Raw genomic sequence first — 16,395 nt, 5'->3', positions numbered from 1 at the left:
GCACGCCCGCCTCCCCCACCCCTCCTCTCAGCATCCCCTCTGTGCTCCCCTCTTCCCTTGTCACACCCCGCTTCTCTCCTAACCGGCTTGTACTGTCCAACTGTCACCATGTCCTATGGCTTTTTCCCTTTAGGGCAGGAGTCAACAAACATTTTTTTCAGTGAGCCAAATAGTAAACATGGTAGGCTTTGTGTGCCATACTGTCTCTGTTGCAACTGCTCAACTTTGTTATTGTAGCACCAAAGTAGGCAAAAATAATACATCAGCAAACGGCCATGATGGTGCTCCAATAAAACTTTATTTATAAAAGCAAGTGGTGGGCTGTTCTTGCCACCCCCTTCCCCTGCCCCCCACCCCTGCTGTAGTTTGCTGACTCTCTTTTCAGAACATTTAGGGAAGCAGATGTAATTGAGGAAAATAATTTCCTGATTTCCCACCCAGTTGATATGTGTTATACTTTGTATCAGTGAATTTTTTTTCCCCTGGGTAGAAACTTCAGAATGTGCTCTAAGCTTGTAAAACTCAGACACATCTTTCCAATCTTTATTGTATTTTGAAGATAAAATGGCACTTTGAAAGCCACATGCAGATCCTGTTAACTCATGGCCATTTAGATACCAGCTACTCAGAGTAAACATGTCTAGTAAGTGCAGACAGTGCTGGAAGCAGTGTATGAGCTGCACATTCTATCAGGGAGCTGGGGACGGTTGACTTTGTAAGAGGATGAGCCTCACTTTGACACCCAGAGCCGCAAGAAAAGCACCAATGAGACCATTTCTCCATCTTCTTTATTAGGATCACATTTCTGTTTCTAACCTGTGGGTTGATATTTTCAGTGAATGCTTCCCATAAAGCACCTGGACTGATTCCTGTGCATATGTCCTATATATTGTCTGATGTCAAAACCTAGCTTTCTGGAATCTCAAGTTATGTGGGTGTGTCACTTGGCTGATCTACTATGTTGTGTAAAAATCTTCTGTAGCTTGACTGATTCTTTCAAAGCAGATAACATGTTTGTTTGTTTTTTTCCCACTTATTTATTACGCTTATCATGGTTCATAAATCCAGAGAGCTGGTTCATGCTTTTGACTGTGTCCCAGTGTTTTGCCATGTGTCTGGATGTTGTCTGTGCCATCTTGGTCATCGTTGTTGCCTTTGGGGCCCTGATTCTGCAGGAATGTAAGTACAGATGTGAATAACTGTTTGTGATATGATTATAATTTCTAGGTGTATTAATAGTTATTGAATTGAACTCTTGCCACTTTATCTAATATCATAAACCATTGGTTCTGATGAATTGTAGTAAAGCATTTGCAACGTGTGTTTCCACAGTTTGGCCCATATAGAGGAGTCATTTGAGTCTTGATGAGGCCTTTATTCTTTTTCTTTGGATGAGTTAAGTTCTACATAGCTGTAGCAAGCAGACTTATGTCATTGGGAGGAGAGAGCCAAGTTTACAATTAAGCATTTTGTCCACCCTCAGGCTTTAGGTTTTAGCTTTAAGGCTTCTCTGATCCCTTGGTTGCAGGTGCCTGGTGCACTGGGGTGATAAAGATTCTTTATATGAAAGAACAATGTCTTCACCACTGTTTGGATACCAGATGTACAGGTGTTGACATGTGGCACAAATTCACCATCTGTAATTATTCCATATTAACACTGATTCCACATGCTGCAACTTAGACCTGGAAGAGCCAAAATAAATAAAAACTTGGGGCTTGCCAGGTAGCTCAGTGGTAAAGAATCTCCCTGTCAGTGCAAGAGACATAAGTTTGATCTTTGGGTTGGTAAGATCCCCTGGAGAAGGAAATGGGAACCTACCTGGTATTCTTGCCTGGGAAATTTCATGAACAGAGGAGCCTGGCAGGCTACAGTCCATGGGGTCACAAAGAATTGGAAATGACTTAGCAACTAAACAACAACACTTAATCACAGTCTTTAATAATAGAACAATGAAAGTAGTATTTTATATTTTCAAGCAGTGACTCTTTGAATCCATTGCTTTGTTTTCTGTGGTTTCTGCCTATAGCTGCATTGGATGTAGAATGTGAAATTACATGATGGTTCTTGAAACCATAATGACCAAAGTTTGAATGACGACATTATTTCTCACTTGCATAATGCTGTCAAGTGTACCTCAATCCTGTTGGGATTAATAAACTCATTTAATAGTCTTTCTGGATTCATAGTGGGGTTTCTGGTTTGTTTCCATTGTATCATGCTCTCAATCAATAGAGAGTAAAAGTATAAGTAATACTATCACTATATGCAGGTGATTTAAATATTATAAAGGCCTTTTGCTGTTATAGTGACAGAAGGGTATAGTGACAGAAGGCTTGGAGTTAAGAACAAGACTGACTTCTCTCTTCTGCAAGCTGTGTTGGGAAAGTTGGCCAGCTGCATGTAAATCAATGAAGTTAGAACACACCCTCACACCATACACAAAAGTAAACTCAAAATGCCTTAAAGACTTATATCTTATGTTTATAAGATATAACTATAAGACTTATATCTTATGTTTATAAGATATAACACTACAAAACTCCTAGAAGAGAACATAGGCAAAACATTTCATGACATAAGTCATACCAATTTTTTCTTAAGTCAGTCTCCCAAGGCAATAGAAATAAAAATAAATGGAACCTCATCAAACTTACAAGCTTCTGCATCAAAAAGGAAGCCATAAACAAAACTAAAAGACAACCTACAGAACAGACTGGGAGGAAATATATGCAAATGATGTGACTGACAAGGGCTTAACTTCCAAAATAGGCAAACACCTTATACAACTAAATAACAACAACAAAAGCCCAGTTGAAAAATGTGCAAAATTCATGTTTGGGAACGCATGTACACCCGTGGTGGATTCATGTCAATGTATGGCGAAACCAATACAGAATTGTAAAGTAAAATAAAAAAAATAAAATGGAAAAAAAAAAAAAGACCTCAATAGACATTTTTCTAAAGAACAAACTGATGGCCAACAGGCACAAGCAAATGTGCTCAACATTGCTAATTATTAGAGAAATGCAAATTAAAATTATAATGAGACCCCATGCCATACCAGTCAGAATGGCCATCGTTAAGAAGTCTTACAGATAACAAAGGATGGAAAGGGTGTGGGGAAAAGGAAGCCTTTCTACACTGTTTATGGGAATGTAAATTGGTACAGCCACTATGGAAAACAGTATGGAGGTTCCTCAAAAACTAATAGAGTTGCCATACGATCCAGTAGTCCCACTCCTGGTATATATCTGGACAAAACTATTATTCAGAAAGATGCATGCACCCTGCTGCATCATAGGAGCACTATTCACAATAAGCAAGACATGGAAGCCATGTAAATGTCCATCAACAGATGAATGGATAAAGAAGCTGTGATACATATATATGATGGAGGTAAAAAAGAATGAAGTAATGCAATTTGCAGTAACATAGGTGGACCTAGAGATTGTCATACTAAGTGAAGTAAAATAGAAATACCACATGATAGCACTTATATATGGTTGTTGTTGTTTAGTCACTCAGTCACGTTCAACTCTTTTGTGACCCATGGACTGTGGCCCATCGGGCTCATCTGTCCATGGGATTTCCCAGGCAAGAATACTGGAGTGGGTTGCCATTTCCTTCTCCAGGGGATCTTCCCAATCCAGGGATAAAACTCAAGTCTCTTGCATTAGCAGGAGGATTCTTGACCACTGAGGCTCCAGGGAAGCTTATCACTTATATGAGGAATCTAAAATAAGACTCAAAAGAACTTACCTGTGTAACAGAAACAACCTCACAGACACAGAGGACAGACTTATGGTTGCTATGGGGGAGGGATGGATTGGGAGCTTGGGATTAGAAGATGTCAACTATTACATATAATATGGATATACAACAAGGTCTAATTGTATAGCACAAGGGACTATATTCAATATCCTGTGATAAACTGCAATGGAAAAAATATGAAAAATATGTATATAAAATTGAATCACTTTGCTGTACAGCAAAGATAAATCAACTATACTTTAACAAGATAAAATTTTAAAAAGAATGGGACTGACTTTATTCCCCTTCTTCTTCATTTAGCTTGGACTCCTGGGCAGATTGGCCTGGTCCTGTCTCTCACCCTCACACTCATGAGGATGTTCCAGTGGTGTGTCAGGCAAAGCATCGAAGTGGAGAACATGGTGATGTTTATCATTATGTTCTTAGCCTCCTCTAGTCTCCTTGCCATTAAATGGCATAAAAGCAATTCTTGCGTAAAGTAGTAAAGCTGTTATTTTTACATTGTAGTAACAAGGGTTTTGAGATCCTTCCTCCATCTGTTCAAATTAATGTTAAATACATATCTTTTTTTCAGTCTTTTGTGTATGTCAGCAGGCTTTATATTTTTCACAAGATGTCTTCAAAGATAATAAATGTCACTATAGGAAGGAAGTTCTAAAATCCTGAAGAGGATATAAGTTAATTTCTTAGGAGTTTGTTTATTTTTATTCCTTAATGGGTAATTTCTCTTTTTTGGTAAAAGTAAAATTTAACATTTAAGGTTGGTTGTTTAATTAACATATCTCCTAGCCATCTCCCATTTTAGCATTTATACTTGTTGACCACCTGAATTAGTGGGTGTCCCTTCTTGTAGGATAAGCTACATCTCGAAATGTGCTATCAAATTTGTCGAATTGTGGTTGTTTAGTAGGTCTTAATCAATATGTAAATTTGTCCTCTTTTGAATATTTACATCTTCTTCTAAAGGGAGAAAAGCAATCAAAATGAAATCTTTCTGCTTCTCTCTTCTTATAGAGTAGAAAGTGACTAATAATTAAAATGAGGCTTGATGACTGTCCATTTCTGCTCATCAATGACACAGGGCCCTTCTGTAGCTGCACATTACTGATTAGTGTTCATAATTATCTTTTCTTTGACAAAACTCTTATTTGCCTATTCAGATGTGGAAGGTGGATCAATAAAATCTTACCGTCTTTCTAAAGTTTTTAGTTTTAATACCATGTTAAAGGAAGTAGCTGTAAGTGAAAATGTTACAAGAAAATGGCATATCATCAAAGTCCTCCTTAGACTCCTACTTCTGTGGTTTGGGGATGATAAGACCTGGGGTTTTCTTAACCATACAAAAGCAAATATCAAGATGAAAAAGCAAAATATCTCGTTTACAGTCTCTGAACATGCATAAACCAGACCCTCTGTTCCTAACCCATGTGATGTCATGTATCTTTCAGATGATGTCAGCAGAAAGGGTGATTGAATATACAGAACTGGATAAAGAAGGAGCATGGGAACTTGACTTTCGTCCACCAGTATACTGGCCCGACAACGGAATGATTGCCTTTAACAATGTGAATTTCAAGTACAGCTCAGACGGGCCTCTGGTATTGAAGGACCTGACCGTAAGCACTGAAACAAAAGAAAAGGTTTGTTTATGCCATTTACCTCTTTAAAATCTAGATTTAGCACCACATCTGCTGTTTACTTCCTTGTCCATGTGTCAGAGAACTCTTTGTTCCTCTTGGATGCAGATTAGATCAATGACATCATGGATGAAACCTTCTGTGTAGTGAGGATCCTAGCACTTCTTTATGTTATGAGCTCCCTCATGGTGGTTGGTGGGCCCTGGATCCTGGAGCTGGAACTTAACCTGACCCAGGATACTATATGTTTCACCCAATTATTCACATGGAGTCTCTGAAGTCAACCCTTTCGCCCTGTCCATAACTCTCCAATATCTCCTTCCTGTCCATCTTTTCTTCTTTATGCTTCTGGAATCTTCTCTTCCTCCCATGACACCTTTCAGTTGCAGCCTCCTCCTCTGTCCCTTGGCCCTTCCCATAGACTTGTCTTCCACTCACCCACACTGAGCTGTCATCCCCCTGCTGTCATCCATGGACTGCTTCTTTCTTTAGCACAGATCTGATCCTTACTGGCCTGGGTAAGATGATGCTGGAACCATAGTTCACCCCTAGGTACACTCCAAATTGGGACTGTTTGGCCAGCTTGGGGCCATCAGAGAAGAGTCCAGAATCATGAGTCCATCAAGGGTGAGGAACCAGAGCCCTCAGCTGGATGCAGAGTCCAGGGATCTGCTTAAAGTGGATGAAAGAAAAATGAAAGGAGCAGGGGAAGATCCACCTGGGAAATGGCAGAAGGGTTTGTGGTCTTGCCAGTGTCCATGTCCACTGGTGATGCTCCTTTCACACTCAGCTTGGGACCCTCAGCTGGGACTAGGGTTGACTCTTTAAGAAGAGAATAAACCATAACAGACAAGGCAGTAGGAGTCTCTTTCCCCACCTTCTTCTCCAGCCTCGAGTCCATACACACACCCCCTACACTCGGATCTTGCATCATTGCTGTTCAATCCCTAAGTTGTGTCTGACTCTCTGCGACCACAGGGACTGCAGCAGGCCAGGCTTCCCTGTCCTCCACTATCTCTGAGTTGCTCAAGCTCATGTCCATTGAGTCCTTTATGCCATCCAACCATCTCATCCTCTGTCTTGTGTACATTCTCCCAGAGCACCTTGTCCTCCCAGCCTCCAGTGTGAATGTTGCCTAGACCCCAGGGAAACTTCTCCTCCATCTCTAGATGGTGGATGTATCATTTTTTACAGTCAACTCTAATGCCCCTCTATGCCTCCACAGGATATTATATTCTTTAAGATAGTGTGTATGATACACTTGTGTTCATAGCTGCCAAAGTAGGAAGCAACCCAAGTGCCCATGTTGAAAGTGAATGGAGAAACAAAATGTATTACATCCTTAAAATGCAATATTATTCAGTTTTAAAAGAGGAAGAAAATTCTGACCCATGGATGAACCCTGAGGACATCATGATATGTGAAATAAACCAGACACAAAAAGACTAAATACTGTATGATTCCACTTATATGAGGTTCCTAGAGTAAAAAAAAAAAAAAAATTATAAAACCAGGAAGTAGAAAGATGGTTGCCAGAGAATGGGAAGATGTTTTTTAATGGGTACAGCTTTACAAGACAAAAATAATCTGGAGGTTGGTTGTACAACAATGTGAATATACTTAACATTAAACTGCCCACTTGAAAATGGTTGAATTGGTAAATGTTATCACAGTTAAAAGCACCCGTGGCATGCTTTGTAATTTTGGATCTGTGTCACACAGAACCCTGAGGCTTCTTAAGATCAGAGAGCATCTCCTGAAAGTGGCATTCTGCAGGACACCAAGAGGGTGCCCTGGCTGGGAGAGTGAGTGAATAACACAGGTGTGAGCAACCAGTAACCAAAACACACACAAGACAACTCCATAAACTGATTACCTTGTGTTTTAAATACTTTAAGAACTGTTCTTTAAAACTCTTTCCACCATAGATGCATCTAGTAGAGTATAGCTATAATTTAATGAGTGATACCCTTGTGGCATGGGCTTCTGTGGTGGTTCAGTGGTAAAGAATCCACCTGCCAAGCAGGAGATATGGGTTCAGTCCCTGAGTTGGGAATATCCCCTGGAGAAGGAAATGGCAACTCATTCCAGTATTCTTGCCTGGAGAATCACATGAACAGAGGAGCCTGGCAGGCTACAGTCCATGGAGATGCAAAAGAATCGGCCATGACTTAATGACTAAACAACAATTGTAATATAGAAAAAAAATATTCACCTTGATGCCTAAATGATACCTAGGGAGCAGTTTCAGCAAATCATATGGCAAAAGCTCTCCCCTTATTATTTCCAGTTTCACTGAAGGCCAGGGAGAAGGTGAGGACTCCTGTGCTGGGAAAACATTCACTGGAGGTCATGCCCAGTGATGTGTCTGTCAGATTTCCTGTTACAAATGTAATTCCGTTCATTCACACTCATCTTAAATTTCCCCAGATGCCAAAAATATTAGTTATAACTGTATGACTCTATAGTACACCTTAGAGACAAACATACTTTTATTGTTCCATTTTAAACCCCCAAAGTCTTAGAGTTAACCTGAGATTCTGAAATGCTTGAGGGAAAATTAGATTTGGAGACTGAACTAATAACTGTGATAGCTTGACTTTTCATGGTGTGTTGGCCTACTCAGAGCACCACCAGTAGCTTCATTTCTGAGTTTGGAGATTATACCTAGGTAGTGGAGAAGGCAATGGCACCCCACTCCAGTACTCTTGCTTGGAGAATCCCATGGACAGAGGAGCCTGGTGGGCTGCAGTCCATGGGGTCACAAAGAGTTGGACAGGACTGAGCGACTTTACTTTCACTTTTTACTCCTATGCATTGGAGAAGGAAATGGCAACCCACTCCAGTGTTCTTGCCTGGAGAATCCCAGGGACAGGGGAGCCTGGTGGGCTGCCATTTATGGGGTCGCACAGAGTCGGACACGACTGAAGCGACTTAGCAGCAGCAGCAGTGTGTTCATGAAACCATTGCACTCCACCTGTGTACATCCCTTGTTCCCTCTCCTGCTCACCTGTCCCACCCCCATCACTCCAGGTCACCCCTTTCATGTTAGATTTGATTGGGAGAGGCTGCTGGAAGGGACATGGGAGTGAGCCTGCCCAGCAGAAGTGGGGCTCTGTTCTTTTTTCATTGTTTCCTCTGCTGTCTTGATTCCTGGATGATAGAGTCAATAAGAAAGTGTAGAAGGTACTATGCTGGTTTCTAATTCATGGAAGAAATAGCAAGTAAAAATAAAGCTCCCACATGAGGTAAATGTCACCCTAGGCTTCCTGGGTAGATTCTGAACATGGGCTGCATTTCTCACATAGATGATTTTGTAATTGATTTGATCATTTTAGGAAGGCCTGGGCCATTTAAGAGCATTTTCCATCGCTGGAGGTAGATTGATTTGGGTTGTTGTTTTCTTCTTGCTCAGAACTATTGCTTGGATAATCCATTTTTACAGATGCTTACTAGACCTTGCTATAATGTGCAAAAATATGTTTCCTAACTTTTCTCCTTTTATACATGATATTTTCTCAGAAACCCCTCTCCAAACTCCCAGACTGTCCCCCTTACCCTGCCTGCTTCCTAATTCCCTGTGATTCCGATTGCAGTGCCAGAGCAAGCAGCGCCTGCATCTCCTGGAGCTTCTTAGAAATGCAGAGTCTCAGGTTCATCCAGACCTCTTGACTCAGCATCACATTAGAACAAGACCTTCCAGTAAAGTCCTTTCTCTCCCATAGGCAGTTTTTGATGACTGATAACCTGTGACTTCCAAGATATTTCCTTTGACAGTTTGAAATTGAGCTCATGAATCACCCAAATCTCTCTGGTAACTGAGCATGAGGCTCTAGGAGGTTCTTTCACTTACCCTACAGATTTATTCACTTCTATATTCTGCAAAGCATGACTTTGCATCATAATTTAATACCCTGTGATTCCACTGCACTTCTTTGCATCTTTCTGTGGAGTCTGTCTTCATCACAGGCAGTTTTCATCCTGTTCTTGCCTTCCCCACACCAGCCTCCTGCAGGGACTGGAGGGATTTCCCACAGGCTCAGCCCTGCGTGAACCTGGAGTAAGAGACAGTGTGAGATCCTTTCACCACCTGATGGGATCAGATCAAAAATGGCAGGGCATGAGGTCTGTTTGGACTATTTCCTGGGGAACCATGTACCCCCACTTAGCTGCAGGTTTCTCTTCCAGCCCAGCTGTGGGTGCCAGTTCTTCCTGCTGACAGCCAGCCCACCTGACTTTAAGCATCTTTGCTCAGTGACATCAGCCCCCTTGTCCCACCCACCACATTATACTCACCAATATTGATGCCATGCTTTAACTGTCTAGCCATAAGACCTATATGGGAAGCCAGTTGTTTGAACTGCAGCTACACCTCTCTCCACTTTCTCTGTTCTACTTAGACAGAGAGACATACTAAGGGGTCAGGCCATCCGGGTGATAAGGAGGCCATCAGCAAATGGAAAAAAGCCTGACAGGCATGGATTTGATTCCTGTGCTGTGACTTATGGGCTCTCATTTCAGGCAGACTAATTCCTCTTATAAGCCTCAATCTTTTCTGTTGCAAAATGCAAGTGATAGGACCTAACCTTTAAGGTTTGTTGAACAACTTAAACAAGATAAGACACTTAACACCCGGCATGGAGACCAGCACACAAGTCAATGCTTGAGCAAAGATAGTTGTCATTTTCATAGGATATAAAACGACCTTAACTACTTGCACTGTGTAAAATTTTGTCTATCCAATTGAAACTGAGGTATTGGCCATTTGCAACTGTATTTATAGCTGTAAGATTAATCTCCCATGCCTGTCTCTTTGTCTATTTCTGTACATAAGCAATATGACAATCAATTTTCCATAAATTTCTCCAGTTTGAGTTAAAAATCTCACCCTCCCATGGAAGCCTCTTTTGCACAGGACACCACAGATAATATAAATAACACAAAGGCAAATCCAATACAGATCGTGCTGTCAACACATCTAGTCTACTTGATGAAACAAGAAAAGCACTAGGTTAGCTTTGTAAGATAGAAGTGATCACAATTTTTATAGAAGTTTGGAAAAAGATGACATAGCATTTGTTAGGGTTGGGAGAAGTCCACAGGAGAGGATAAGGAGAGAATTCCTGGGAAATTAGGCATGTGAGACAGACTTCGTGATGTGTGGTTAGGATTTCATCAGGTGGAAATGCATGTGGAAGACATTCCAGGTTGTGGGACCCGCATGAGCAAAGGTGTGATGCCCTGATCCAACGAATGAAGAACTAGGTGTCTGGCAGTTCACTCCTCTGTGCAGTGAACCACCAGCTGTGTAATAGTTACATGTCCAACCCTCACAACTAGCTGGTGACCCCAAGGAAGCTGACTTGTAGAGATGAAGGATGGAGAGGTCAGTGGGAGCAGTTTTGTTGAAGAGACATCCTGGGGTGGAGTGATGGGCATGGAGCTGGCTTTTGGGAGTGTAACCTGAGAAGTGAGTATGTGGACTAGAGTCAGCAGATGTGGGAGGCGGGGAGCCTATAGCTGTTGTGTCTCCAGTAAGATGTCCTGGGACAGGGACTCTACTTTTTGGAATCAGACTGAAGTTGATTAAAACAAAGCTGTAACACCCGGGTTTGTGAATGTGCAGAGAAACAAGTGGGAGTAGAAAATGGCATGTGGAATTCCCTGGAGGTCCAGTGGTTAAGACCTGGCCCTTCCACTGCTGGGGGCCCAGAGTTTGACCTCCATATTGGGAACTAAGATCCCCCAAGTTACATGGCATAGCTAAAAAAAAAAAATCTTATTTCTAGAAAATAGGTTGCCACTCCTTAACAGCTTCCTCTGAAGGTTCATATCTGTTTCTTGTCAATTACATATCTAAGAATTTCTCTGAAGGAAATTATGGAGGTTGTTTGCAAAGATTTAGCTTCAAGAATATTAAACAGTTACTTATAATAGCAAAATATTGGACACCATCTAACTACCTGGAAATCAGGGGTTTGTTAAATGATCATACATACTGTAATATTATGTAGCCATTAAAATACTTTTATGAAATACTAAATGAAAAGAGATTACAACAGTATGTTTGTGTTAATCCCATTCTGTTTAAATGTATGAATTTATATCTTTAAGAACACATCCACATACAAGTATAGAAAGTAGAAACATCAACATCTTAAGAATGATTTTTATCAGAGTATAGTTAGAATTTATTTACTTTTCAAATTCATTTGCACTGATTATGATTAAGAAAAAAGTTTGCTTTAATTTGTTTTTTAATAGGTGATACAGACTGGCATTCAGATGTAGGCATTAAAATGAGGGATTGAGTCATGAGGAGTAGAATCAAGGCTTGGCACCAAGCTTGGCACCCAGAAATACAGACATACCTGGTTTTATTGTGCTTTAAACATAGTGTTATTTTAAACAAATTGAACTTTATTTTAAACAAATTGAACTTTAAACAAATTGAATGTTTCTGCCAATCCTGTATCCTGCAAGTCCATCTGCACCATTTTTCGTACAATCTTTTTTCCCTCCCTGTCTCTGTGTCACATTTTGGTGATTCTTGCAATATTTCAAACATTGTCATTATTATCATATTTTTCATGGTGATCAGTGGTCCGTGTTCTTTAATGTTACAACCCAGTGAAGGCTCAGATGATGGTCAGCATTTAAGTATTTGAAAATTAAGGTATATATATTATTTTTGAGACATAATTCTATTATCCAATTAGTAGACTACAGTATAGAATAAACATAACTTCTGTATGTAAAGAGGAACAAAAAATTAATATGAATTACTATATTTTGCAGTGTTCACATTATTGTGGTTGTCTGGAACTAAATGCACAGTATGGTCAAGGTCTGTGTATACACAGAATATGAATCATATATATACACACTGCCAAGTCACTTCAGTCGGTCTGACTCTGTGTGACCCCATAGACGGCAGCCTACCAGGCTCCCCCATCCCTGGGATTCTCCAGGCAAGAACACCGGAGTGGGTTACCATTTCCTTCTCCAATGCATGAAAGTGAAAAGTGAAAGTGAAGTTGCTCAGTCGTGTCCAACTCCTAGCAAACCCATGGACTGCAGCCTACCAGGCTCTTCCACCCATGGGATTTTCCAGGCAAGAGTACTGGAGTGGGGTACCATTGCCTTCTCCAATATATACACATTAGGCCCTGCCTATAAGCAGAAAATGGCCTATCTGTGTTATATAAGTTGGGGTATAGCATGAAGGACAAAATGGCTACAAAATAATAAAAATATCTAAACTCACTATTCTTACATTTAATCCCTATAGAGAAAAATTCTTTTTTGAAATGCTATGATTGAGTTTGCAGACAGACATTTGAAACTTTGGAGACACTTAAGTGAGAAAATGTGAAAAGTTCTGTGTTCTGATTACAGTGTTCAGAAAGATTTAGTTCTTCTCTGTACAGAGCCATGGGTTTTAAAATTTTACTGAATGAATTTACAAATGATTGAAAGCATGTCTAACACCCCTCATCAATTTCAAATTCCTACTCATCAATTTCAAACTCCTAAAGAGAAATGAAATCATCTCTTGGAAACTTCCACAAAGGAGCTGGGCAAGCTCATTAGTTTAAAAAAAAAAAAGGCCAGTTTCTATATAGTACATGTTTCTATATAGTACATGCACACATCTGTGCCAGTTTTTACAGTATAATTTTATTCCTAACCAGCGTTTTACCTGCGTTATATTGATTCCTTAATCTTATTCTTAATGCACTTAATTTCTCTCTACTTGGGTTTCAATAAATAGACTGAAGCTTGCATGTATCTTTCCAATAAACAGTTGTATTAAGTTGTTTATAAAATGCCTTTTGAACTGTTCCAACGAAACTTCCCATATAAAGAGCAAATGTTGTTGTTGATCACAGACCAATGTATTTTAAGACACTGAGACCTGCATTTTATAATTTTAAGATGTTTCCTTTCAAGATAGAATATAATTAATATATTTGCCATCAGGAAATGATTTAGTTTCTGTCAAGGAATAATTCTTCTCAAATAACAGATCCCTGAGAAAATAAGTCCTTGTTTGTGTATAACACTTCTGACTTGACTTGTTGACATCTCTAAAATTATCCATGTAGTTCTCAAGGTCAAAAATCCTAGAGAGTAGGAATAAAGTTAATTTAAAAGTGAACTTCTTATGGACCACTTAGGAGACTGCTGGCTTTTGCACTGCCAGTAGATTGATTCTGTTTTTTTTTTTTTTTTCTTCTTCTTCTTCTTTTTCTTCTTCTTCTTTTGAGGACCAGGAAGTCTCAACCAGGGACATTTGTGAATATCTGCAGTTTTTAGTTGTCACAGTTTGGAGGCTGTGTCTGGTGTCAAGTGGATAGAGCCCACGGCTACTGCTAAACTGTCTACAATACTCAGGACATGCCCCCTGACCACCCAAGAATGAATTACCTGGCCCATAATGTCAACAGGGCCATGCTTAACAAACTTATAGACTACTCTATATAGAACTTTTAAAATTCATCATCAGTATCCAGGGTTTCTCCTAGGTTGGCCGCATATTGTTAATTCTTTTTTTAAAAAATAAATTCATTTATTTTAATTGGAGGTTAATTAATTTACAACATTGTATTGGTTTTGCCATACATCAACATGTATCTGCCACATGTGTTCCCTATCCTGAACCTCCCTCCCTCCTCCCTCCCCATGGGAGAATGGCATTGAAACATATTAATTCTTAATCCCTCCCTGATCAACAGGGCCATGCTTAACAAACTTATAGACTACTCTATATAGAACTTTTAAAATTAATCATCAATATCCAGGGTTTCTCCTAGGTTGGCTTCATATTGTTAATTCTTGATCCCTCTTGGATCTCTCTACAGGTATGCATTGTGGGAAAAACAGGAGCTGGAAAAAGTTCCCTCATTGCTGCACTTTTCAGATTCTCTGACTTCCAAGGTACAATTTTAATTGATAAAAATTTGACAACCAGTATCGGACTTCATGATTTAAGGAAGAAAATATCAGTTGTACTTCAGGTATGCACGTCAGAGCATTCTCATGTATTCTTTTTATAAAGCACCTAAGTTGAATTGCTTTTATGTTGATTTCATTTTTTTTTTCAAATTGCATTAAGGGGTTGATCCCTTTTCCCCCAACAGATCATAGCAGCAGGTATTTTCAACAGATACTTTCATCAGATACCAGGGTTTGTTTTTTTGTTCTTTCATCTGTTTTGTGAGCCTATGATTTAGTAACTTACCCAGGCAGATTTCTGCACTCACACTTCCTCAGATGCCACAGTTTTACCCACTGATAACCACAGAACACTAATAACAAAATGATAAATGTTTAACACTTGAGACGTTCCTGTAAGGAAACATGAATTTTAAGTGTCTTACAGATGGAATTTTGCTGTAGAAAATAAAGCTATCTTTTTTCAGAGGTGATTGTCTTTGAGTGGAGCTTTGAGAATTACAGGGTGTTGATGCTGTGGGGAAACTCAGAACTTAACCCTTAATAAATGATTAACCAGGGATGCAGTACAGTATAGTGAGAAAGAACACAGGGCACAGAATTCCATCTCTGTGCTCCTCAATTTTCTCTCCCTTGCAAGACAGCTCACCGTACCAAATCCTCGAGCTGCTTTGAGGACTAGATAAATAGGTCAGCACATGTGGGATGCTTCATGTAGACCCAGTACGTGGTTGCTGTGATGGTGGAGTGTTGAAGTGACCTTCTCTTCCTGGCCTCTGATTCTATTTTCCTTTGTTCTGTTTCTTAAATGAGTACAAATTTCACTGAGTATTTTGGAGACTGGATTATATGCACATGTAAATATGTCATATTTATATTCCACATATAAGTGATATCATGTGGTATCTCTCTATCTGACTTATTTTACTTAGTATGACAATCTCTAGGTCCGTCAATGTTGCTGCAAATGACATTTCCTTCTTTTTTATGGCTGAGTAGTATTCCATTGTACATATGCACCACCTCTTCTATATCCATTCACCTGTCAATGGACTTTAGGTTGTTTCCATGTCTTTTTGAGTAATAGTTTGTCTCTGGAGAAGGACATGGCAACCCACTCCAGTTTTCTTGCCTGGAGAGTTCCATGGATGGAGGATCCTGGTGGGCTACAGTCCATGGGATTGCAAAGAGTCAGACATGACTGACTGAGTGACTAACACACACACCAGATATATAACCAGAAGTGGGATTGAAACTTCCATACTGTTTTTCATAATGGCTGCATCAACTTCTTAATACATTCCCACCAACAGTATAGGAAGGTTCCCTTTTCTCCACACCGTCTTCCACATTTGTTATTTGTAGACTGTTCAGTGATGGATGGCCATTCTGACCCTCATGAGGTGGTGCCTCTTTGTAGTTTTGTTTTGCATTTCTCTAATAATTAGCAAGATTGAGCATCTTTTCATGTGTCTGTTGGTCATCTGTATATCTTCTATGGAAAAATGTCTGTCTGGGTCTTCTGCCCCAGTTATGATTAGGTTGTTTGGTTTTTTGTTGTTGAGTTTTATGAATTGTCTGTATATATTGGAAATTAAGCCTAGTTGGTCTCATCATTTGCAAATATTTTCTCCCATTCTACAGGTTGTCGTTTTGTTTTACGGTTTTCTTTGGTGTACAAAAGCTTGTTACATTAATTAGTCCTATTTATTTATTACTGCTTTTATTTCTATTGCCTTGGGAGACTGGCCTAAGAAAACATTGGTACGGTTTATGTCAGAGAACATTTTGCTTGTGTTCTCTTCTAAGAGTTTAATGGTGTCATATCTCGTTTCAGTCTGTAGGCCATTTTGAATTTATTTTTGCATATGGTCTAAGGGTTTTTGTTCTAAGTACACTGGTTTATGTGTGGCTGTCCAACTTTCCCAACACCACTTGCTGGAGAGACTGTCTTTTCCCCATTGTAGAGTCTTGCCTCCTTTGTTGAAGTTCAATTGACTGTTGGTGGTAGGTGTGTGGATTTATT

General features: G+C 39.7%; 1 protein-coding gene across 1 annotated transcript in view; it reads left to right on the top strand.

Moving 5' to 3' along the window:
* Window positions 1–16,395, top strand: part of LOC120883240 (multidrug resistance-associated protein 4-like) — a 114,067-nt gene that overhangs the window by 83,469 nt on the left and 14,203 nt on the right. The window contains exons 23-26 of the mRNA XM_040267269.1: window positions 1,069–1,179; window positions 4,075–4,175; window positions 5,223–5,414; window positions 14,276–14,431. Coding sequence (XP_040123203.1) covers window positions 1,069–1,179; window positions 4,075–4,175; window positions 5,223–5,414; window positions 14,276–14,431 — 560 coding nt within the window. The remainder of the gene's footprint in view (window positions 1–1,068; window positions 1,180–4,074; window positions 4,176–5,222; window positions 5,415–14,275; window positions 14,432–16,395) is intronic.

This window comes from Oryx dammah, unplaced genomic scaffold (assembly GCF_014754425.2).
Source record: "Oryx dammah isolate SB20612 unplaced genomic scaffold, SCBI_Odam_1.1 HiC_scaffold_24, whole genome shotgun sequence".
Lineage (NCBI taxonomy): Eukaryota > Metazoa > Chordata > Mammalia > Artiodactyla > Bovidae > Oryx > Oryx dammah.
The sequence above is the reverse complement of the archived record's forward strand: the minus strand, read 5'-3'. Positions and strand labels throughout refer to the sequence as shown.